The sequence below is a fragment of the Engystomops pustulosus genome, chromosome 2 (assembly GCF_040894005.1).
Source record: "Engystomops pustulosus chromosome 2, aEngPut4.maternal, whole genome shotgun sequence".
Taxonomy (NCBI): Eukaryota; Metazoa; Chordata; class Amphibia; order Anura; family Leptodactylidae; genus Engystomops; species Engystomops pustulosus.
Genome location: NC_092412.1, coordinates 154,892,329 through 154,917,957, shown reverse-complemented (window position 1 = coordinate 154,917,957; position 25,629 = coordinate 154,892,329). Strand labels below are relative to the sequence as shown.

Here is a 25,629-nt window from a genome sequence, read left to right as displayed (position 1 = left end):
GATTTGTCGGCTGCACATCCATGATGCGAATCTCCCGTTCCACCACATCCCAAAGATGCTCTATTGGATTGAGATCTGGTGACTGTGGAGGCCATTTGAGTACAGTGAACTCATTGTCATGTTCAAGAAACCAGTCTGAGATGATTCCAGCTTTATGACATGGCGCATTATCCTGCTGAAAGTAGCCATCAGATGTTGGGTACATTGTGGTCATAAAGGGATGGACATGGTCAGCAACAATACTCAGGTAGGCTGTGGCGTTGCAACGATGCTCAATTGGTACCAAGGGGCCCAAAGAGTGCCAAGAAAATATTCCCCACACCATGACACCACCACCACAAGCCTGAACCGTTGATACAAGGCAGGATGGATCCATGCTTTCATGTTGTTGACACCAAATTCTGACCCTACCATCCGAATGTCGCAGCAGAAATCGAGACTCATCAGACCAGGCAACGTTTTTCCAATCTTCTACTGTCCAATTTCGATGAGCTTGTGCAAATTGTAGCCTCAGTTTCCTGTTCTTAGCTGAAAGGAGTGGCACCCGGTGTGGTCTTCTGCTGCTGTAGCCCATCTGCCTCAAAGTTCGACGTACTGTGCGTTCAGAGATGCTCTTCTGCCTACCTTGGTTGTAACGGGTGGCAATTTGAGTCACTGTTGCCTTTCTATCAGCTCGAACCAGTCTGCCCATTCTCCTCTGACCTCTGGCATCAACAAGGCATTTCCGCCCACAGAACTGCCACTCACTGGATGTTTTTTCTTTTTAGGACCATTCTCTGTAAACCCTACAGATGGTTGTGTGTGAAAATCCCAGTAGATCAGCAGTTTCTGAAATACTCAGACCATCCCTTCTGGCACCAACAACCATGCCACGTTCAAAGGCACTCAAATCACCTTTCTTCCCCATACTGATGCTCAGTTTGAACTGCAGGAGATTGTCTTGACCATGTCTACATGCCTAAATGCACTGAGTTGCCGCCATGTGATTGGCTGATTAGAAATTAAGTGTTAACGAGCAGTTGGACAGGTGTACCTAATAAAGTGGCTGGTGAGTGTATATATATATATATATATATATATAATATAAAGGGATGTTTTATATGTGGGGAGAGTGAGGTCAGTTGTGTTATGAGGGGTATATATTATTTAGGAGCACAGTGTTGTTATCCAGGAGACTTTATACTGTAAGTGACTGTGATATTTTAAGGGGCGCTGGGTGGAGATGTGCTGTACAGAGCAGAAGATATCTGGGCGTGAATTCAGCCGTGATACAAGAGATTGTCATGTATAAGGTACTAGATGCCAATAATGACTCAGAACCTGTAGTCAGTCATACAGTGTCAGTGATCCTGCCTGGGGGATGTTAATTGTTAGTAAAGTTTTCAGCATTTACTAAACAGGGAGTGGGCAATGGAACAAGAGTGTGTGTGTGGGGGGGGGGCAGCATTTTAATATTCGCCTCAGGCAGCAAATAGGCTAGAATCGGGCCTGGGTGAGACTGTGACTAAACTGGCTACTGGAAAGACTGTGACTATACTGGCCACAATAACAATACAGGTTACAGTGGGGTCATCATTGTTTATGAAGTGAGGAGCCTAAAATGTTTTTGTGTTCTACAGAATCTACAGAAAATAAGCTTGGGGGCTTCATGAAGCTGACACAGCGGGCAGGGTCATAGAAGAAGATGAAAATAAGATTTATAGTAAGGAGGGTTCTCTCATGTGCTGTGACTATCTGTTATTTTCTCCTATGAGGAGAAAATCAGACTTTTACTCAGAGCTACAGCCGCAGTACACAGCCATACATGGAGCTACAGCCACAATACACAGCCATACATGGAGCTACATACCTCCCAACATTTGTGAAAGGGAAAGAGGGACAAAATGGCGGCACGCATAGCGATCCCCTAAGAGAGAGATGCTGATCTGAACCTGATGACGTGGTCCCTGCTCAATGCTAACCTGACACATCTCTCAAAAGGATTCCCTGCCCATGTCTGCTCTGGGGAACCCTAGGAGATGTGACCATGTATGGATAGAGATCTGAACCTGATGACGTGGTCCCTGCTCAATGCTAACCCGACACATGTCTTTTCCACCTTTCTCTTATTTTTCTAGATATATCAGTGACCAAGCTCCCGAATTCTTCACAGAATCTACTCTACTATTTTCATCACCATGCTCAAAATATGATAACACTACAGACAAACATAGAGACTCAAGGGGAACAGTATCTGTTAGAAAGACAATCATCTGCCAGTATTAAGAATGACTCTCTGGTCCATAAACGACCAGGACCCTAATTGCATGTGCCCTATTCACAAAAGACCACATTCTCTGGAAGATTGATGTGGGTTCAGGGCAAAGACTTTTCAAGAGTGCAAAAATACTTTCATGGAGCTTGGGGTCTGTTACAAATGTTGTTCTTCCTTAGACCACATTGCAAAAGACTGTAAGACTGCTGAATGCAGCAGTGACAGGCATGTTACAGTTAAATACCTTACTTCATCTGACAACTCGTGGCCTCTAGCAAGATCTAACGCCAACAAAATGCATGGCAGGGAAGCCACCAGCCATAACCATTTTGTGCCTGGTAAAGATCTATCCGGAAGGGCAATCTGAAAAGGACTCTAAAATGTATGCCACTATAGATGAGCGAAGCAATAGGTCTATAGCAAAGCCTAAATTCTTTGAGATTTTTGGTATAAAGGGTGAAGCAACACCATGCAGCCTTAAAACCTGCTCTGGTAGAGACTGAAGAGCCACAGGATACGTCATCTCTTCAATTAAAGGGAATAGTCGCACACCCTTACCAACATTAATTGAATGTCACCAGATACCCAAAGAAGGAAAGGAAATGCCTACACTAGAAGTGGCATATCATCACCCCCAGTTGGGGTACCTAGTTGGGGAAATTACTTCAATGGACATGAATGCTGAAATTCTATTGTTACTCGGAAGAGATTTTTTGAAAGTTCATGAAGTACGTCAACAATGCAATGGTCCAGACGATGCCCCATATGCACAAAGACTTGACTTATGCTGGGTAATTGTGATTGATGTATGTTTGGATAAAAGCCATAGACCATCTCAAATTAACTCTCATCATTATGAGGTAAAGGAAAAGCTGTGTAACCTCAGCCTAGGACTGAACGTCATTCTTACCTCTTAAGACGAATTAGGCAGATCAGTGTTTTGCACAACACCAGATGACAACAAATTAGCCTTGTCTATGAAAGACAAGGATTTTAATGAAATAATGGACAGTGGATTCTTAAAGGATGAATCTAACCACTGAGTTGCACCCTTACCCTTTCGCGAACCAAGTTTCCAAAATAACTGAGAACAAGTGGTGTCCTAATACATCTCTTTGCAACGTATGTTAGGAAACAAGCCTGAAATGAAGAACCACTTTGTAGACTTTATGGATAAGATATTTTACAATGACCACAGAGCCAGCTACTTCCTTGCAAGAATATGAAGAGTGTTGGTATTTTCCCTCCTTTGTAGTGTATTACCAACAAAAAGTGAATGGTATTTGACTCAAGTGCCAAGAATCATGGCATATCTCTGAATGACATTCTCCTCACCTGTTCAAACTTGACCAGCAATCTGGTAGAAGTGTTGATGAGATTCAGAAGGGTTGCCATTATTGCGGATATCAAACAAATGTTTAATTGTTTTATTGTACAACAAGAGTCTGTCAGGCACCAGGGGTAGCAGATAAACCATTCACTAAGCGTGGAGTTCTCTTAGTAGTAAATAGCCTATACAATCAACTAGGATTTGTAGCACCCTTGACTGTAAAGACTGAATTCAGAATTCTGATGACCCATTGCCTTCCGACAAGCAGCGAAAGTGGGTGTCTTGGAAAGAATCTCTAAATGCCTTACATAGAACTCACACTTACCACAATTCTGCACTCCAGCATCTCTTGCCTCATGCCAAAGAAAGGAAGTCCACGTCTTCTCAGATGTATCTACTGAGGTCATAGAAGCTGTCGCCTACTGAAAGGTAATATACTCTAAGCCGGTTCAAGACTACTTAGGCAAAAATGCACATGGATCTTCAATCATCCTCATGCTTCTCATATGGGTGGATCATGTGAAAGGATGATTGGCATCACCTGTAAAATATTGGATTCAATGCTCATTGACACAAATGTCTCATCCTTGAGACTTTAACCACCTTCTTAGCTGAGGTCTGTGTTATTGTCAACTCAAGGCCCCTTGTTCCTGTGTCTATGAATCCAGAAACTCCTGTTATCCTCACTCCTGACACAGAAGCTTGGAACTGTTCCTATTCCACCCACAGAACCTACAGTAGATTTAGGAATTTATATCAGATGCAGTGGAAACATGTTTAACATTTAGCAAACTGCTTCTAGAGCAGATGGATAAACGGGTACTTAAAGGAAAACTACCACTTGGTTAGTGGTGATTTAAACCATTTATACTTACAGGTCGGGCGTTAGCAGTCTGTAAAAGGACAGGTATTCATTAAGCTGTAAATAGCATCATTCTGGAGAAACACTACTTTAAAAAATATTTAAACTAGATGGGGGCGCTCCTGTGCAAATGAAGCATGCGGCCCGGCACTTCTTCATCTAGTAAATATGCATGCCTTAATTATTTTCTCCCTCCCACCCATCTGCCCAAGAGCTGGTGACGTCAGATGCGGCTGCCTGATAGCGATGTACACTGCCTAAGCGAGATGGCGGTGACGTTATTTTGTTAACCCATTCTATTTTGTCTACTTCAATCAATAATACCATCTACATAAACTTATAATAAAAGTGCATTTATTTTATTAAGTTGTGATACAAAATTTTCCACAACATAAAATACATTTGTATTTTTGGGCAAAGTCACTGAAGTTAGAAAGAGTTTCATATAAACCATTCCTAGAGATAATCAGACAATGATTTTGTACCTTTTTAGTAATCTACCAGTAAACTATAGCTATTTAAAGTGTGGTTGTTTATTCATGTTGTTCATGTTATCTTTTTCTTTCAGTATTTTAATTAAGTTTTTATCAATTCAAATTTTAGTGGAAAAAAAGGTTTTACAGGGTCTGCGGATCCTATCTTTTGACGGACAGCAATGTGCATCGGCAAAGGCAGATCCTGCTAGTAGTTTGCTGTAGGGCAAATAGAGAAAAAGTGATATAGGATTTTCTTTAGCTGATCCTTGTGCTTTCCAACAGGACATGCAATGCAGAAGGACTCTATCACTCATCTTTCCATCATCTATATACTTTCTGTATATGAATACATGTCTATTACTGGGGGAGAATGATTGGGTGGGATAACAGCAAGCTGAGGAAATTTGCTATGGCAGATATCTACCATCTACAATTATTAGCTGAGGTAAGAGAAGGTCTAGTTAGAAATGCCGTCAGCGGGGGGTCAGATTCTGTCTTAGTGGCAGTGTCACTTCTGTCCATTCGCCTGGATTTTTTATAACAGTCTCCCAGAATTTTTTTTCTTGTTCAGTAGAATCCATCCAGCTGACAAGAACATCATAACTGCTTCCTATAACCAAAAAAAGTTTATTTTATGAATTCCAGCTATCAATAATTAAAACTAGGTATTTAAAAGAATAGAACATTAATACAAGGCTTTGACTGTTTTCACATGTTACAATTAAAGCTTCCACACTACATAATACATTAGATAAGATCCCAATGAAAAACCCCACAAAGATTGTAACCCACCACTCACTCAATAAGTTACATGTATATGCACAGATCTGAGACACAGACGGATGTCATAAATGCGGCTCTCCAAATGCTAATATGATGCTTATGTTCTGGGAATGTGTTGAGAAGAGGCCATGTGGGAAAGTGGTTCTAGAGCTTCTGTGTGAGGTTTGTGAGGTTTCCTTCCAGCCTGAAAGGCTCATGTGTGTTTTAGGATTATTGGGGGATACTATTGACTAAGGGTCCCTTGCCATTACAGACGCCCATCTTCTATACCAGACTATGAAGCTTATCACCTCTCACTGGATACAGAGTACAGTCCCCACCATTAGCAAGTTGTGGACTTGTCTCAACAATTACATTGGAGAGTGGTGTATATAAGAAAAGAGGGACGCTACAGAAGTCTGTAAGGGTTAGTTGGCGGTACCTAGTCTTCCATCAAGAGCTCTGTTCAAAGATACAATGATCCAGTTCTGAAATGTAGGACCTTGTTTTCCCTTTTCTCATGATAGATACCACCAAACAGGATTTCTAGTTTTGAGACTATGAACCTAGAGTTATTTGTTTTTCACTAATAATATAGTATATGCACCTATTAACTGCCATTCATGTAATCACTGTTGTATCTACTGGTCATGCTGCCTTTTATCTACGTAAATATGTGATAAGTGTGTGCTGTGCTGCTTCTAGGTGATTTGTATGTTCTGGTATTGTTTTGTTGTGTCATTTTATGTTTCAAAAAGTGGAGAATGAAATTGTAGTTAAATAAAAAGTAAAGATTAAAAAAAAGGTAAAGACAGTAAGTTTGCAAAATCTATGAATGCAAAAGACCTTTTAAACGAATAACTAAAACTGATAGGGTGATATAAGGATTTCGTTACCTCGGCCAGTACTGAGACGAATTCCCCCAAGTGGGCGACAGGATATAGCTCCTTGATCCCAGAGTGTGAATTCTACACATGCTTCACTCAGGTCCTCCATCCTAAAACCATCATATACCATGGTGTGATTGTACATTGGCCGTAAACTACGAGGAATGACACGTGTGCGCTGAATACTTGATGGACTGTCGTCTGGGAGCACACAGCTATAATGAGACAAGACACAAGTTAATGTCTCGCTGGGTGATAAACTTAATAGTGTCACCAAATGCAAACGCTCAAAGCAAGTGTCTTCTGTTACTATACCATTTCACAAATGAGCTTAAGTTTCCAGCTTTATGAGGAACAAGCTGCTGTGCCTCCTTCACCCAAATATGCAGTTCACCTGAAGGTGGGAGTCCTAAACCTGCCATTAGGATAAAAGGTGATGAATGAGCACTTCCTAAAGGAATAGTGTACAATTAGAGAACATACTCTATATAGTGAATCTAATTTACTGTAATCTATGATACAAACTGATCGTGTTGTCTTTGGAGATGAAAACACTACAAAATGTTGAACATCACGTATCAACAATGCACACAGTCAGTTAAAGAGTAAATATAGAATACTTATACTTACCATCAGCGCCCTGAGGAATGAATTTTGCAGCCAAATTGAGCCTTCCTCGACTGTATAAGAAGTCTGGTGATAAAGGTGTCTGTAGAATATAAGACAAGTAAGAGTTGTGTATCAAGTACAATATGAAGAATATAACCATTAATGCAATAAACAGATACAGTACAGAAAATGCAACAAGTGAAATGTGCATTTTACATTTTAATGCAATTTTTATTTTTCAATTATCACAAGCAAATATGACAAAATAACAGTTTGGATTAGAGTGTTTCATTTTAACCATGTCTTTCCTACATTTATTAGCAGTTGACAAAAAAAGGAGTTTTTTCTATTTTCAAACATTTTTGGAACCCTTAACAGAGAATTCTTTTTAAAGAAAGTTTAAAGAAAGTGTTTAGACATTTCAGATTTGTGGTAAAAGAATTTACATTGATATCCAATCAACTCTACAAATTAAATGGCACAATATTTTGAAGGTTTTGGAGCATATCTTGCTGCATGTTAATGAATGAAATGTGTGCCAAATCGGTAAAAAAAATCACTCTTACTATGATGGGTAGAATTTCCTTTGTAAAAATGAATCTTCTCCCCTTGCTCCAGTATGTATTAATGGCCACCCCTATAATAATCCCAGTAAAGATTTTTTAAATAATTGAAAGCCTCATGAGATACTTGGTGTGGAGAGGGAAACATCCAAGGATGAAATAGGAGATACTATTGCTCCCTGAGGAAAAGGGGTATTTGGTGTTCCCAAAATTCAGGCTTATGGCTGCTCAAATAAAATATATAGTGGTTTGGGATTTACAGCCTATAAGTCAAAGCTTTAAGAAAAAGTTGTCAAACATTTTTGATAATTACATGGTGTTAAAAATACTGAAAACAGGTGCCTGGAGGAGAAAAAAGAAGGTATTCTGGCCAACCATTTAATGAACTGGGTCTGGGAGGCAGTAAAAGGCAGTGAGGCCAGGGATGACATGCTTCCCTTTACCCCAATATTGGGCAACTCATCTTTTGGGTTGCCAGATGGATATTAACTATGCCCCATGGGTGATATACAATATTTAAGGTAGGTTTTGGACAGAGAGGGGTTTGTCCACTTTCATCAAATAATTGATATTTTTGAGTAAGGAAAAGTTATACAAATTCAAATATACTTTCTGCATCAATTCCTCACAGTTTTCTAGATCTCGCTTGCTGTACTGCTATAGAAAGCTTTTATGTTTACTTCTAATGGATAGAAATCTGTCCATGGTCATGTGATGGACACGCAGATCCACGAGTCGTTCTTATTACACAGGTCTGATTACTCTCTGTGTTAATAACGAGTAAGCATAGAAGCCTCCTATAGCAGGACTGAAAGCATAGACTTTAAAAACCACAAGGAATTAATATAGAAGTAAATTGAAAAATTGTATACGTTTTTATTACACACACAATATCAATTGAACCAGGGTGTCGTGGATGACGTGCTGCCTTGTCATGTAACTTGGAGTGCGACTGTATGGGTTAATTTATTTAGCCACTCAACCTTGCACTCACCTTTCACTAAGGACACAAACTGAGCATAAATCATACCTCATACAGTTCCACACTCCAATTATGAAACCACTGCCAAGATTTATTGAATTTACACTAGGACCAATAAGTATCCCATTTTCATCCATTCTTGCTTTGCAAGTAGAGACCTTGTCACACCACTAGACATGCACACTCAGCAGTCTAGCAACTGCACAGCTAATCACACTTTACAAGGCTATGAATTCAGGGACCAAAATTAAAGTGAAAAAAAAGGGAGTTCAGTGCTTCCAAAAGGATGTTAAAAAGTTATAAAACAAAAAGTGAGAAAAATAGCAGAAACTTACAAATTACAGTTAATCCTGAATCCCTGGAGATAATAGAAATATGGAAGACTCCTGCTTCTTCCAGCAGCCTCCATAGAACTCTTTTTCCTGCATATCACAATGTTTTATATATTTTCTATTTGGTTCAGGTTTCAGAACCTCCCATTGATAAATTAGTTAAAATTGTTTCTCATGATTGGATAGTGTTAACCCCTTCCCGACGCGGGTCCCGGTGCATGGAGAGAGATCGCGGGCCGAGCCCTCTCCATAGCCGGTAAGTCTTTGCTGCATATTGCAGCACCGATCACGGGTGTCTTCACCTCAATCGCAGGTGCCTCGGGTGTTCCGAATACCCAAGGCTACTACGTTTTAACCCATGCATTACAATGTGCTAATTTTGGGCCCCTGGGCGCCGGAACCGCTTACGTTATAATTCACTGGCGTTGGAAGTCTATGGGGAACAGAAGACCTTCCCTTCATCTTCCGTTTTTATTTCTGTTATGTCTTCCTAAAATAGAGAGTGTAGTAAAGCCCTGACACAAGGGTAAACAGGTCCTAAAACAGATATATCAGGCTTATTGCAGCTCCCATAAAGCACCCACAGCCACATCCTATTGCATTGTTTTTAGAGAAAGGGTCTGTTTCTAATATTTATGCCAAGAAAAGTTTTTTTTAAAACATAAATAGCCAAATTCTTATTACAGTATTATGGTAGATGATATTGAATAGAAATCCATGAAGAGACTCTAAATGCTCTAGATTTTCTGGTGCTATATTAAACAGATCTAAAACTAATACCAAAGGCTAACCATGGCAGTGCAATACCTGGTACCCAGAGATCAACTAAGTGCAAAAGTGTTCAGGCAGGACTGCACATCAGTTGCAGCCAAAAGCAACCAGCTTCATCTGTAATGTATATGTCAGCCATGCATTTCTTATTTACAAAGGATAGATCTGTCTGGTAAATGTAATTCAGTTGTCCCTGGAAACCAATCATTTTTAAAGACCATTTACAGGCAACATACATTGGATAAACTGTTTGTTCAGGATGAAACTTTACACTCACCCTTGGCTGAAGGTTATGCCATGCTTGCTGAGTTTGGCTCCAGTCCCAAGTTGCAAGTTCCAGTTCTACTTCACCCAAGAAAATATTCCTTGCCAGTGACCCACGATGCCATACAGAAAGGTTTAGGAAACGACTTTGTAGTTCTGATCTTTCAATCTTGTACTATTGTGCAGAATCAGTGTTATATTTAGTATGCTATATATAGTATTGCCTGGGTGGATCTAAATGCATCTAAGAACATGGTAACATAGATTGAAGCAAACACATACCCTGGTATACACACTTTATGTTGTAAAGGTTACGTTAATTTCTTTGTTTTCCAAAAATCGATCTAAATGTACAGCACAGATTCTCTCTGAAAGGGAGCAGTACAAACCCCTATCACAGTTAATGCTGATGACAGGACATACCTGAGGGGCAGGAGGAGGGTTAGATGAGTGTAGGCAATCACCTAGGTTGCCCCCTAACCTTCTAAACCTTTGCTGTCCCAGTCCTCAATAGCAATCAACGGTTGTTGGGCTATCTATACACAGGAGGCCTGTGCTGGGTTGCCAATAGACAGGGCCATGTGCTGGGCTACCTTTAGACAGGGGTTTGTCCTGGTCTACCTATACACAGGGGGCTTGTGCTGGGCTACCTTTAGACAGGGGGCTTTTGTTGGGCTACCTATAGACAGGGGGCTTTTGTTGGGCTACCTATAGACAGGGGCTTGTGTTGGGCTACCTATACACAGGGGCTTGTGTTGGGCTACCTATACACTGGGGGCTTGTGCTGAGCTAGCAATACACAGGGGGCTGTGTATAGGTTACCTATATACTCGTATACACTAGGAGCAGGCCTGGGCTACCTATAAATTAGTGGCATGTCTTGGGCCACATATATACTGAAGGTGTTGTGCTATCTAAATTAATGAAGAGATTCTAGTGTTAAATATTAATTAATGAGGGGAAAACTATACAGTAGTATAGCCATTGTATTGCTAACAATGAGAGGTCTACCAGGAAGAAGGTTGGGATGGACCTAGCCAACATTAACATAATTTGAACAGTTAGTGATGTCTGTTGCTGTCTCAAGGCAGCCCAGTTGTGCTGTACATTTAATGCTGGTAAACATTTACTGTATATAATTAGGTATAAATTGAGTTCTATATTTGAGTCGGATAAAGAGTTGCAGGATGCACAGTTCCTGCAAGGGAATTCTCTCTTAGGCGAGGTCGGATGCAGAGCAAGAAACAACGCCATCAAGGAAATACCATCACCACTCCAAGTATGGTATTTCTGCATCTCTGAGGGCTTCCCTTGACACATGGTCTCTAAATTATTTAATTTGATCTAAATAAGAGCTTCACTAGAGTTACACTGTACCACTGGCGTAATGCACTGGTATTTAGAGATGTATCTTCTTAGAGATCTCTATATATACAACTACATTATCCTTTTTTTAAGCATGCAATTAATAGTAATACAAGTAATACAATTACATTGAATTAATAAAAATGTATGACACAAAATACATGTAAATGATATATTTTATATCAATGCAACCAGGACAACCTAAAATAAACTGTCATAAACTAAAGCTCTCCTCTCAAAATGCAAATGTATTTTCTTTTCTCGAAAATATTGTATTGGTATTGAATATCTTGATAGTACTCCTGATATTGTATAATGCGGGGCCCTGCAAGGCACTTCATTACTTGGGGAGGCTTCTTGGCATATCATTAGTGAGGGGAGACTGCTAGGCATTTCATTAGAGAGGGGATGAGGTTTGGCATAAGTGGGGGAGGATGTGACCACTGCATTACCCACCCTAGGCTTATACTGGAGTCAATATGTTTTCCCAGTTTTCTGTGGTAAAATTAGGTTCTCGGGTTATATTCAGATTGGCTTATACTCAAGTACATACGGTATGTGGCGGTTATTTACTGCTGATATATATATGCTTGCAGTATATTCATTTTTGGTTTACATTTATGTGTGCAGGATATTTTTATGTGTGCTGTTTATTCATTGCTGGTAAATATTTATATGTGCAACATAATTGGTATTAATGTGTTTGGTATATTCATTGCTGGAATAAGTTTTTTGTGTTTGCTACATTTATTGCAGGTATATATTTATATGTGTGGTAAATAAATTTCAGGTATTTTCACCGGAGGGACATATTTTTCTATTCTCACTATATTTACTTCTGGTAGGCCTTATTGTAGATGATCCCATAGCAGTTTGCCTCTTTGATTTTATTTATACAATATTTAATTGTTACGGCTATTTAGTTTCCCCTCCCCAGGATTGCCCCAGATTCTGTTGTAGTGAGAAAGATGACAGCGCAGCATCCTGTCTTTATATTTATGGATATCTTAGATCTCCAAGCACCATATAGGGAGTAGGATTTTTGTTTTACTAGGAAAAGATTGTTGTATCTATCGCTGCCCCTGTATTGCTGTGCTGAGCCATGATGGACAGGATGTAAAGATGGTGTCTAATCAGAGCAGAAAGAAATACAAGAAAAGACAATCAGCATTTACCTGCCCATTCTGAAACTAATCTATTGGTATTAACAGTGTTTTCTGTATTTCCAGGAAAAATGGACATATTAGCAAAGGTGATATATCATGTTAAGTACAGATATAAAGTTAGTAAATGTATGGTGATTTTTTTTATGTGTACCTAGGCTGTTTTATGGGACAGTCAGATTGGGAGACATACAGTTATCCAGTTTGCAGTTACCCTTACAGTACCCCTTTTATGAGCAGTGTATATAAAGATACTATTACTTTCATAAGGGTAGAAAAAAAGTTATATATCTTAAATCAACCTTAAGAGTTTCATTGAAGAGGGGGTCCAAAGTTTTCTTCTTCACCTTTGTTTTCCTTTTGCCTTGTACAGACTTGTCAGGGAGCAAATAACATTTCACATACCTAAGGATATTTATTAAAGAAAACACACTTGAAAATCAGTTTTCAACTTCCTTCATAATTATCTGATACAATGCATAGAAAACAAACAGCATAAGAAATGGCAAAAGAAAAAAAATTTGTACAAAACCCATAAACATTTTTTCAATTGTCAGACATTTTGGCATTGGCATATACTCTAAGCCAAAATCCGCACACCTCTTGAGGAATGTGGTACATAATACAAAAAAATAAGATAGTATTGTGCAACTTTTTCTTTTTTGGGGGAAGTATACTAAGCGGGTAACATAGGTTCCCTACCGCATCCACTAGGGAGAGTGAAAAGGAGTACAAATAGCGGATGAACCAATTATAAGATGTAATACATAACCTTTAATTAATAAATAGGGAATAGGGAACACCAGGTGTGAATAATCCCAGCACCGTTTCCCTGCCTCAGTGGGCCTACGGTAGGGATAAGTTCCAGTCGGGGAGGCAGTTATTTAGTCCTGGGGGCCTGAGTTGAGGCTCCATAGGGTATAACAGCGTCCCACCCTGGCCCTGATAGGGCGCAATAGGCACCCCTGCACTCAATGCCCTATGGAATGCTCGACCTCTTTCCCTTGTCCACTCCTCTTCTCGTACACAAGTAAAGCCCGCTAGGAGGACCTCTTTCCAGAAGTTGGAGAAATCCACATTGCCTGCCTGGTGTGTTGAATACTCTCTAATCATCCAGTCAGGTATGTTGTCTTTGCTTTTGAAGACTTGTGACATCAAACTTGAGGTTATTGATCACCCAGGGCGCTCTTTAGTGACTGTATGCCGGTTTGTTCTTAATTCTATTGGTAGTTGGCCTTTTGACTACACATTTTAATATGATTAATTAAAGGTTATGTTTTACATCTTATAATTGGTTCAACTTTTTTATTTTTTAATCTAAATAAAGAGCAATGCTGGAGGAAAACCTGTTAGAGGCTACAAAAGACAACAAACTGATGCACCCACCCACACGACCTACAACCTACAGCCTATAGATGTGCAAAGCTTGTAGAGACTGCAGCTAAAAGAAAGTTCTACAAAGTATTGACTCCCAAAACTTTGCAAAAATATGTATCATTTCCTCTGAACTGCACAATACTTGACACTTTGTGGCAGATTTATCAAGCTGTCTGAAAGTCAGAATATTTTTAGTTGCCCATGGCAACCAATCACAGCTCGGCTTTCATTTTACCAATGCTCATGAATATTTTAAAGGGGAGCTGTGATTGGTTGGCATGGGCAACTAGAAATATTCTGACTTTCAGACAGCTTGATAAATCTGCCCCTTTGTATTCCTCTATCAAATAAAATATCAACAATATACATTCAAGTATTTTGGTTGTAGCACTATTTTGAGTAAAAGTCCAAGGGGTATAATTAGTTTGCAATCCACTTTATATTTACTGTTACAAGACTATTTCCTTAGGTATCAATGTGGAATTTCTAACACAATTCCAATTTAATTGCATTTGGGAAGGGGATCTATTGAGGCCTACGCTGATTAGTAGCAAGAGTACAACAGTAAATGCAACACAAATTATCTTTTGCTTCAAGTATATTGTGCAACATTTGACACTGGGGGCAGTGGCTGCGAATCTTAGGAAGCAGGTCTCAAGTGCAGCCACTGCTCCCAGTGACAAATGTTGCACAGGATTGCATGTGCCTCCAGCACAACCTAAAGTTTTGCAACATCTGTACAAAGGCCTCATTTTCTAACATAGGTCCATCAGGCACCAGCCCAAGCTTTCTTGCTCTCTCCCCCATTCTTTTTGTGTGTTGGCTTTATGCTTCAACACTTGCAAGTACATCAGCAATATGTTCTGCTTTGGCCTACACTATTGACTAATAAGTATGCATTACTTTGTACAGCAGACCTTTAGCCTTTAAAAAACATGGAAAATATAGATAATATAAAAATATTTTTTTTAAAAAACCCCACACATTAGCATAAAATGTGCCCCTTATTCAGTACCTTTCGAAAGTATTTGGCCCCCTTGAACTTTTCTACTTTTTGCCACATTTCAAGCTTCAAACATAAAGATATAAAATTGTAATTTTTTGGGTGAAGAAGCAACAAGTGAATCAACCGTGAAGTGGAACAACATATATTGGATATTTTAAACTTTGTAAAAAATAATATTAAACTCAAAAGTGGGGCGTGCAATATTATTCGTCCCCCAAAAGTTTATACTTTACAGCGCCTCCTTTTGCTGCAATTACTGCTGTAAATCAGCAGTATGTCTCTATCAGTTTTGCATATCGAGAGACTGAAATTCTTGCCCATTCTTCACTCGTTTCTGGATTCTAACACCTGGATACATTTATTTGTGAATCATTCCATTGTAGATTTTGTTTTATGCTTGGGATCATTCTCTTGTTGGAAGATATATCTCTGTCGGAGTCACAGGGCTTTTACAGAATCCAACAGGTTTTCTTCCAGAATGGTCCTGTATTTGGCTCCATCCTTCCCATCAATTTTAATCATCTTCCCTGTCCCTGCTGAAAAAAAGCAGAGCCAAACTATGATGCCACCACCACCAATTTTGACAGGGAGGATGGTGTGTTCAGGGTGATGGGCTGTGTTGCTTTTATGCCACACATATTGTTTGGCATTGTGGGCATAAAGTTTGAGTTTGGTTTCATCTAACCAGAGCACCTTATTCCACAAGTTGTGATCATGGGCCTCTTGGCTGCATCTCTGATCAGTCTTCTCATTGTTGAAGATAAAAGTTTAGAGGGACGGCCGGGTCTTAGTAGATTTGCAGTGGTCTGATACTCCTTCAATTTTGGGTCTTCATGATGCTCTCTGCGCTTTAAACAGAACCCTGAGACTATCACAGAGCATTTATACAGTGACATGATTACTCACTGGAGTTTTCTGCACTAAAAGTAACGGCGCCCAATAACATTTCGCGCCCCACTTTTCAGTTTACTATTTTTTACAAAAGTTTAAAATATCCAATTAATTTTCACTTGTTGATTCTTCACCAAAATTTATAATTTTATATGTTTATGTGTAAAGCCTGAAAAGTGGCAAAAGGTAAAAAAGTTGAAGGGGGCTGAATACTTTCGCAAGGCACTAGATAGATACACTTTAGAAATCCTCAAATGCTTTCTCCCTCTTGTTTCATTCTTTTCACTCACGGATTAGAAGTCTGGTTATTTGCTGGCGACAAATCCCTGCATTGTATAACCAGGACCCTTAGCTCTTTCTTGGGTGAATCATATTGAATAGAGAATTGGATCCAACCTTGAACTTCTAGAGAACGAAATTCTCCTGCACTGAATAAACTCATCATGCTGCCAGAAAGCTGTAAAAGGAAACATGACTTTAAAATACATAACACGCAACAACCAGAAAACACTTTTGTGAAAATGTTTTGCTATCATACATAAGTTCGTTATGACTTTATCCAATTTTTTTCTCTATTTTTATTGGAAAATATTACCATGTTACAGAATACTAAATTACACCACAGGACTATTTAAAAAAAAAAATCTTTCCTTTCAATTATTAAGCCAATCCCACCAACCCCACCCATTATACTCTTGGCATGATGCGAGGAGGACATAAAAAGAAGTATCTGCATACTGTCTAAAATATTCATCCAAGGTTCTCAAGTCTTGAAGAATATTTTTTTTCTATTTTTTTTTTAGTGAATTATGTCATATCTAAGAATTATAAACATATACCCTTCACAATCCTTAAAGGAACACTCCAGTCAAAGCTCTTTACATACTGCATGGTACAGAGCCTGAAGGGAGGCGCATGACTCATTTTCATTGTATTCCTAGACCCTTGTCAGAATTTAGAGTCATGCTCCTCTCTTTAGGTCTTGTGAAAGATATAATTCAATGAATTAGCTGTGACTGGAGTGTCCCTGTAATATAAGGATGTTTATCTGAGAAAACTTAGCACTGTGAATAGTGCTTAATTTATAGTGGCTAAGTTTCATAGTTCACTTTCATAACCCACAATGCAGCAAAATGAAAACTAAAGCATCCAACTTTAACTTCAAATGAAAAGCTGTTTCCAGTTTTTTCTTAACCTCTACCCAATATCTAAATAGCTTGGAGCATCTCCACAATAAGTGTAATTAATGGGTTGTCCAACTTTAACTCTAGTGGAGGGCTGTTTAAAAAAAAAAAAAAAAAGTTGTACTTACCTCATTTGGTGCTCCCGATTTCTTGCACTGCTGTCCCTTGATGCCGTATGTTTGTTTGTTTACAGGGCATGGCACCTCAGCTCTGACTGCTTCCGGCCACCTGGTACGCCCAACCGTCCCCTGTTCCAGTACTGCTGAGACAGGGGACAGGTGAGTGTTCCAGGCGGCAGAAAGCAGTCTTAGAGGAGGTGCCATGCTTCTGTAAACATACAGGTGCAAGGCACTGAAGTACAGCGGGCGTGGGAGACTGGGAGTGCTGGAGGAAGTGAGTACAGGTTTATTTTTTTTTAACAACCCCTCTCCCAGCCCAGCTCTAGAGTTTTTAACCCCTTATCACTGACACTAGTTTTCAGCTCAATGACCAGACTTTTTCAAATCTGACATGTCTCACGATAATTGGTTATAACTTCGGAACGCTTTAACATATCCGGGTGATTTTGAGAATGTTTTCTCGTGAAATTTTTTTGGAAAATACATTCATTTAGGCCAAAACTGAAAGTTTCAGAATAAATTAAATGATGAAATGCACTGCAACACTTGATGCCCAATTCCTCCTGAGTGTACTGATACCCCATATGTGGTGGTAAACTGCTGTACGGGCGCACGGCCAAGTATAGAATGAATGGAGGCGCCATTCACAGCAGATTCGTATTGTCACATTGAACGACCTATACATTTAAATTTTTTTTGGTAATGCGAACATATGAGGGCTTGTTATTTATGGGATGAGATACAATGTATAGATAATTCATTTAGGGAGTCTAAAGCTTATTCATGAGATTTGATTAACTATTTCAAGGGGGACACAAACAAAATCATCAATTTTTATTTTGGATTGCTAGCATTTTTTTTCCCCCGCTCACCGTAACGTAAAAATAATATTTTACCTTTATTCTCTGGTTCACTACGATTGTGCACCAATATTGGAGAAAATCGCATTGTTTTTACTATTGACAACTTTTTAGGACCATAACTTATGTATTTTTCTGTTGTCAGACCTGGTTGAGGGCTTATTTTTTGTGAAAACAGTTGTTCTTTTCAGTCGTATCATATTAGGGAACGTAACTTTTTTTTAATCACTTTTTAGAACATTTTTTGTGATGGTGTTTGATGAAAAATTGTATATTACGGGAAGTTTTTAAATTTTTTTTTTACGTCGTTCACCGAGCGGGTTCATTATTGATTTAGATTTATTGTACAGATTAATACGGACGCGATGATACCAAATATGTACGTGTTTTTGTGTTTTATATACTTTATTTGCATTTTATGTGTTACTGGGGAGATTATGGCACTTTTATTTTATTTATTTAATTATATTATAAAATGATTACATTTTTTTTTAATTACTTTTTTACATTTTCTACTTCTTGGCTTGAACAAGCGTTCATCCGATCACTTTTTCAAGCCTTTACACTGCAATACACTTGCCAGGGAGGAAGAACCCAGCGGGTAGAGAAGCCGGAAGCCCCGGGTCACTCGTAGGGGCACACCGGGGGGGTCCGATCCACGTGGGACACACTTGACCGCGGCGTGTAAGGGGTTAAACACGCCGCGGTAACTTAGAGAACACATCAACGTTTCGGAGCACAAACTCCTTCGCTTCCTGAATCTGGGCCCTGGAGAGGGACTCCGAGATCTGTACTTCAGGCACCTTGGCATCGGGTACACCCACCTCCGGTGTCACCTTCTCGGGGACAGACGCTTTTCCTACTCCCACAGCTATCAGGGACTCTCTTTCCCTCCATGGCTTTAGGAGGTTCACGTGGTATATCTGTTCGGGCTTCCTCCTCCCCGGCTGAGATACCTTGTAGTTAACGTCCCCCACTTTCTCCATGACCTAATATGGACCTTGCCATTTCGCCAAGAACTTACTCTCAACGGTGGGCACCAGAACTAACACTCTGTCGCCTGGGTTAAAGGTCCTGAGTCTGGCTGACCTATTGTAGACCCTAGACTGGGCCTCTTGTGCCCTTGTCATGTGCTCCTTTACAAGGGGCATTACCGCCGCTATGCGGTCCTGCATAAGGGAGACGTGTTCAATCACACTACGGTGGGGGGTCCTTTCCTGTTCCCAGGTCTCCTTAGCTACATCCAAAAGCCCACGTGGGGAACGGCCATATAACAACTCAAAGGGTGAGAAACCCATGGAGGACTGGGGAACTTCACGTATGGCAAACATCAAATAAGGCAACAAACAATCCCAGTCCTTCCCATCTTTGCTGACCACCCTCTTTAGCATCTCCTTCAAGGTCTTGTTAAACCTCTCGACCAGGCCATCTGTCTGAGGATGATATACAGAGGTGCGGAGCTGTTTAACCTGGAGTAATTTACACATCTCCTTCATTACTCTAGACATGAATGGGGTTCCCTGGTCAGTCAAGATTTCCTTGGGGAGGCCTGTACGGGAGAACACCTGGAACAGCTCCCTAGCAATGTTTTTGGAGGAGGTGTTCCTTAACGGGATTGCCTCTGGATACCGCGTAGCGTAGTCCAGGATAACCAGGATGTACTGGTGCCCCCTTGTGGACTTGACTATGGGGCCAACCAAATCCATTGCAATTCGTTCAAACGGCACCTCTATGATTGGTAACGGTACCAGAGGACTCCTGAAGTGGGACACCGGGGCAGTAAGTTGGCACTCAGGGCAGGAGCTACAATACCGGTTTACCTCCTCCCACACCCCGGGCCAGAAAAATCTCTGCAGGATCCTCTCTCAGGTCTTCTCAGCACCTAAGTGCCCTCCCAGCACATGTTTATGTGCCAAATCTAGCACCAGCCTTCGGTGAGATTGGGGTACTACAAGTTGCTCAATCTCCTCACCCCGTATCTGGTCAACCCTGTACAACAGTTCCCCAACAATCACCATATGGGGGTATATTTTGTCAGCCCCTGGTATTTGGAGTACCCCATTTATTACTTTAACATTCTCCCGTGCTTTAAATAAGGTAGGGTCCTGTAGCTGTGCAGCCCCAAAATTTTCACGTGAGATCTCAAGGTCCGGCATGTCGGCTACCTCCCCGTGGCCCTCGACCTCACCAGCAAGGACCTCTAGGGGAGAGAATTCATCACATGGGGTCACCCCTACTGCTGGTGTGGGTACATCGGCCTCAAAGGGTTCATGGGCCAAGGCCGGACATACCTGTTGTCCATTATCTGCAACAGCACCTGAGGTGGGTCTTCGTCTCCAGAGGTCCCAAAACACCGGTAAGTCTCTGCCTATAATAGCCTCATGAAACAGGGTCCCCACCACCCCCACTTCATGGGTAATAGTACCACAAGGGGTATGTAGGTTGATGAAAGCAGTGGGATATTCGTGAGTGTCCCCATGTATACACAACACTCCCACTTTCTGCCCACTGTATAGTCCAGGTTCAACCAAAGTTCCCCGCACCATGGTGACCAGACTCCCTGAGTCTAGCAAGGCTTCCACTGTGTGACCACCGATTGTGACCATGCACACTTGGGGTTCTGCATCCGTGACTGACTCGGCTGCCAGAACCGGCCGGGCAAACAGTGACACTCGCCGGGTCTGGTTGCAGTCCATTGGCTCCACTGACAGGGGACAGTTGGCAGCAATATGGCCCATTTCATGGCATCGCCAGCACTGGATACGGCTATGACCTCTGTTACGAGTCTCACTGGGTTTCTGGGTATCCACGCCCCCCTATGAACCCCCTCCCAACCTGACATGTCTCCCCTTTTCCGCAGTAGCAGTCTTACCGGATGGTTTGGTGACCCTGTCACTGGCACTGCTTCGTGTGGGAGAGGTAAGTAGAAGGTCCTCCGTAGCCCGATATCTCTCTACTAGGGACAAGAGTTCCTCAGTTTTTGTGGGAGCGGCCTGTCCAACCCACCGCTGGAGCCGAGAGGGCAGAGAACGGGTGAACTTGTCGAGGACCACTCTCTCTACCATCTGTGCTGGGGTGCAGTCCTCTGGTTGTAGCCACTTCCGGACAAGATGGATCAGGTCATGCATTTGGGAGCGTGGGGGTAGTTTTTCTGAGTAAGCCCACTGGTGGACCCGGCTGGAACGAACTTGAACAGTGACCCCAAGACGAGCCAGAATCTCCGCCTTTAGCTGGGGGTACTCACGGGTCTCCGTTTCACTCAGGTCGTAGTAAGCCTTCTGCGATTCGCCTGTCAGGAACGGTGCCAGGACATCTGCCCACTGCTCAGCTGGTAACTCCTCTCGCTCAGCTACTCGCTCGAACACAGTGAGATACGCCTCCACGTCGTCGGTCGCCGTTATCTTTTGTAAGGCCTTCTGCACTGCAGCCCGTGCAGAATGCTGGACTACCGGGTACCCTTGCAAACCAGTATGGGACCCCTCCGTAGCCGTCGCCTGCGATGCCGCCATAATGCCAGAAAACTTTTCCATCATCAGCTGGAACATGGCTTGCTGCTGACAGGACCTCTCCTCCTGTTGCTGGAGCATGGCTTGCTGCTGGCGGGACCTCTCCTCCTGTTGCTGGAGCATGGCTTGCTGCAGCTGCCGATTAGCCTGGGACTCTTCCTGCTGTTGCCGGAGCATGGCTTGCTGCTGCTGCCGATTAGCTCTGGCCTCCTCTTGCAGGTATTTAATAAAGTCCTCCATCTTGGCTGTATCCTGCAATTTGCCTGCTGCTTTCACCCAGGCCATGCAATGTTGCAGGATGTAGCAAGCCTTTCAGGTGTGTGTCTTTTGAACTGCCCGCAATCCGAAGCACCATATGTGGGGATTTGGCCCAGTAGAGACCGTGGTAGCGGGGTGCTGTGATGCAGTTCACGACAGTGACACCAAGGTACAGTCCAAAACAGGTCTAGCCTGTGTTTATTTCAGCAGGAACAAAATAAAACAGCCTTCACATTCAGGCATCAAAAACAAAATAATATCCTACCCATCAGGGTGCTAACTAAACAATGGTTCTCTGACTCACCACTAACAAAAATACTTTGCTGCTCCAGGCACAGAGGTCAAGGCTGCGTGCTCTCCAGCCTCCACTCGGAGAGACCACACTCAGCTCTGCTGAGCGGCTTTATGCAGGCTGATTGGGCTGTTCCCACCACCTGTGTCCAAGGTGCTGGACAACCCAACTTCAGCACTAAGGCCTTGCATAATAGCAAAACCTAGGGGAAACATGCCGCCCATCCACAGTTAACCCCTTCAGTGTCTCACAACATATAGAAGCCCAGGATTATAGACGAGTTCAGGCATATTAGCATGAATTTTAACCAGAGTTCTAGTTTAGTCCTGTTTCCATATTTCTACACATCTCATTTCTATCAGCCTAAATTTTAGATTTAGTACTTTAGTTTTTAACTCAGCTTAAGTTTTTATTTAACACTTCATATGTGTTTGCCAGATGAGCCCCTCTTCCAGCTACTCCAGAAGGCGAAAAGGTACACAACAGACCCGGGTCAGTAAGAGAACTGAGAACAGTAAAAATCATAAATATGTTAGGTATCAAAATATAAAACGATTATTCCCACCCTTGAACACTGTAACGGAAAATAGTGCCCAAATATTTTGCCCACATTTTTGCACATTTTTCCATCCATGAATATTTGAATAAAAATGATCAAACAGTCATATAGGTCCCAAATTGATATCAATCAAAATGTCAGCGTGTACCTCAAAAATGACACCTTACACAGGTCCACACACCAAAGTGTGAAAAAGTTACACATTTTATTTTTGTACAAAAAATAAAAAATATTCTACTAAAACCCATTTAAATTTGGGATCCCTGTGATCATACTGACTCAGAGAATAAAAGGAAGATTTCATTTGGAGTGCACAATGAAAGGCGTATAAGCAAAGGGAGCTGTTGTGGACATTATCATGAGGAGAGGCTGCCGGACATTTTATCGATGATGGGAGACCACTGGACATTTTATTAAAGAGGGAAGCTTACTGGACATTTTATTAACGAGTAGTGGCTGCATTTACCATCGTAGGCTCATACTTGAGTCAATAAGTTCTCCCAGTTTTTCGACGTAAAACTAGGTGACTCGGCTTTTACTCAATAAACATATAGGACAAAGCTGTAGTTTTGCATCCTGGTTGACCAAAAAAGTACCAATAAAAATAAGGCAGTATAGCCTAAGGCCTAAGGCTATACTGCCTTATTTTTATTGGTACTTTTTTGGTCAACCAGGATGCAAAACTACAGCTTTGTCCTATATGTTTATTGCTACCACTATTTTTATCGGAAGAATTGGAATTAAAGAATCACGTTTTATCTTCATCTGGTACGGCATGCGTTTCTTCTATCTCCAAAATTTAAAGAGTACCTGTCACCAGATTTTACCACCCTGACTAACAATGCCTGCTGATAAAAGGTTACAAGTCCTCCCCATATCACCTAAAATTAGCTGCCAGTGGGGAACTGTAGACGTTTTTCTGATATGCAAATTAGCGTTTGTGACTCATGTCTGGTGTTTGTGACTCTCAGGCTGGCAGTGAACCACGCCCCTTTGTTCTTACTGACAGCTGTATGTCTCTTAAAATCCCTTCTCTGGCTCCTTTTACTTAGGGACCGTCTGCTAATATTTAACTACAGACATATAAACCTCTATGTACATATGGGAAATATTTTTTACATGGTGCCTTGTATTACATTCATGACATGTGACCAGTGACATTATCGCAGGTCCTTCAGCTTTTTAAGAACAGCAAACTGTACCCCATGTATGTGCAACACCCTCGCCGATGCAAGGCAGACAGGTTGTTGCGAATACGTCCCACCATGTAGCTTGCAGTCTGTGAAGGGTCTGATCAACCCCACAGCAGGTCACTACATAACACAGGGGAACACTGCAGCAGTAGAGTCTGCCTGGTAAGGCAGGAGTTAAGTCTTTATGTGATGTAATATGTGTCAGCCAATCACATGTGTTATACTTTGTTTCTGTGAGCTGAGATGTAATTGGAGGAGTAGCCACCACCTGACCTGTGGGAGTAACAAAACCTCTGGTCAGGAAACTTCTAGAGAGCAGTCTAATCTAGTTAGACAGGAAGAGAGACTCAGAAGAGTCAGTGCAGCCAGCACACCAGACCAAAGCAGGTGAGCTCAGCTCCCTGCCTGAGTGGTGCTAAGAGCTAGTTAGTGAGAGGAAAGGGGTATCATCCTACCTTCAAGGGTGATACCTGAAGCAACCCAGGACAAGCTGAAGCATCCTACTAGGACACAAGCTGAAGCATCCTACTAGGACACAGCTATCTTCCAGCCTGCCATTGCATTCAGGCTGATGATCCATCCTGTAGCTCCCTCCAACTACATCTCCAGCATTCTACCATTCTGTTATGGCACGTTGCTCCTGTTCCTGTCGGTTCCAATAAAGAACTGTAAGTTATTTTTGCTCAACGTCTGCCTCCGTCTGGTCCCTGCTACTACGGCTGTCACCATTACGGGCACCCTATCCACCACACAGGGACTCATACTCCAGACCCCAAAGGGTTGCCCCAGGGAGAACCGCTATAGCAGCCTCTCCCTCATCATTTCTTGCCAACACCACCCTGCTGGAGACCTACCAGGCTGTAGGACAGCCCTCCGGTTCTCCATACCAAGCACCACGACACTAGCTTGCCTAGGCCGCAACCGCCAGCCACTCAGGTACTGCGGGCCCCGGCTGTCTCCAGGCCTCAAGAAAAGGCTAGGCCCCGGTGGGGGATGTTGCAAGTGGCGTCACGAACAGGATATATACTTCTGTGCCTTATTCTGGCACTATAGACTGTCCTTTATAGCAAAGACTGTGCTGCCTAACCCTGCTGCCATTCGGGTTTAGGCCCAAGTGATTTTGTGCATTTTTACATTGAACTGTATTACTGCTGCCACGTGCTGTCGAGCACCGCTCCAGCACTCAAGAGGTTAAACCCTGCAAAGAACTTTGTCAGATCTGCTACATCTGGCGCTGCCACGCCTGAAGCATTTTACCTCAGAGGCTGTGGCGCAGCAGGTATTTCCAGCCCGCCAAAATCTGCACTGGCAGGAAATCCAGATGACTTACCAAGCTCCACCCACGCGAGAATGGCGCGAACCCTGCCTCCGGTGGCGCAGGGGAAAATAGAGCCCGCCACAGCTCTTGGCGGTAAAGACTTGAACTCCTCCCTCTAGCACGAAGTGGACTTCCTGCCCCGCCTCAACGAAGTGCCAGGTCCAGTGTGGACTTTGCGCAGTGAGGTCAACATCATGTGGGGTCCTCGGCCATTCCCCTCCGTGGAACAACCGAGTTCCTGGAAGCTCTTGAGACCGTGATTGCAGTCTCTGCTCAGCCGATCCGGAGGCCCTTCGCTGCGCACCGGCTGCATCGTGGACTGACCCGAGCCTCCGTCATGAGAACGTACCTCCAGTCGGTGACGGAGCACCAAGCACCACTCGGGCGGTTCCTGTTGCCTCTCCCGGCTACCATGCTGGTACCGGGGGCCCACGTGGAGGCGCCAC

General features: G+C 42.1%; 1 protein-coding gene across 1 annotated transcript in view; it reads right to left on the bottom strand.

Annotated features, from left to right (window-relative positions):
* Positions 1-4,783: 4,783 nt before the first annotated feature.
* SYTL1 (synaptotagmin like 1) overlaps positions 4,784-25,629 on the bottom strand; it is a 73,659-nt gene continuing 52,813 nt past the window's right edge. Inside the window, exons 9-15 of the mRNA XM_072137020.1 lie at positions 16,185-16,351; positions 12,923-13,025; positions 10,106-10,267; positions 7,202-7,280; positions 6,887-6,986; positions 6,581-6,786; positions 4,784-5,532 (exon numbers count right to left, since the gene is read on the bottom strand). Coding sequence (XP_071993121.1) covers positions 5,396-5,532; positions 6,581-6,786; positions 6,887-6,986; positions 7,202-7,280; positions 10,106-10,267; positions 12,923-13,025; positions 16,185-16,351 — 954 coding nt within the window. The 3' untranslated portion in view covers positions 4,784-5,395. The remainder of the gene's footprint in view (positions 5,533-6,580; positions 6,787-6,886; positions 6,987-7,201; positions 7,281-10,105; positions 10,268-12,922; positions 13,026-16,184; positions 16,352-25,629) is intronic.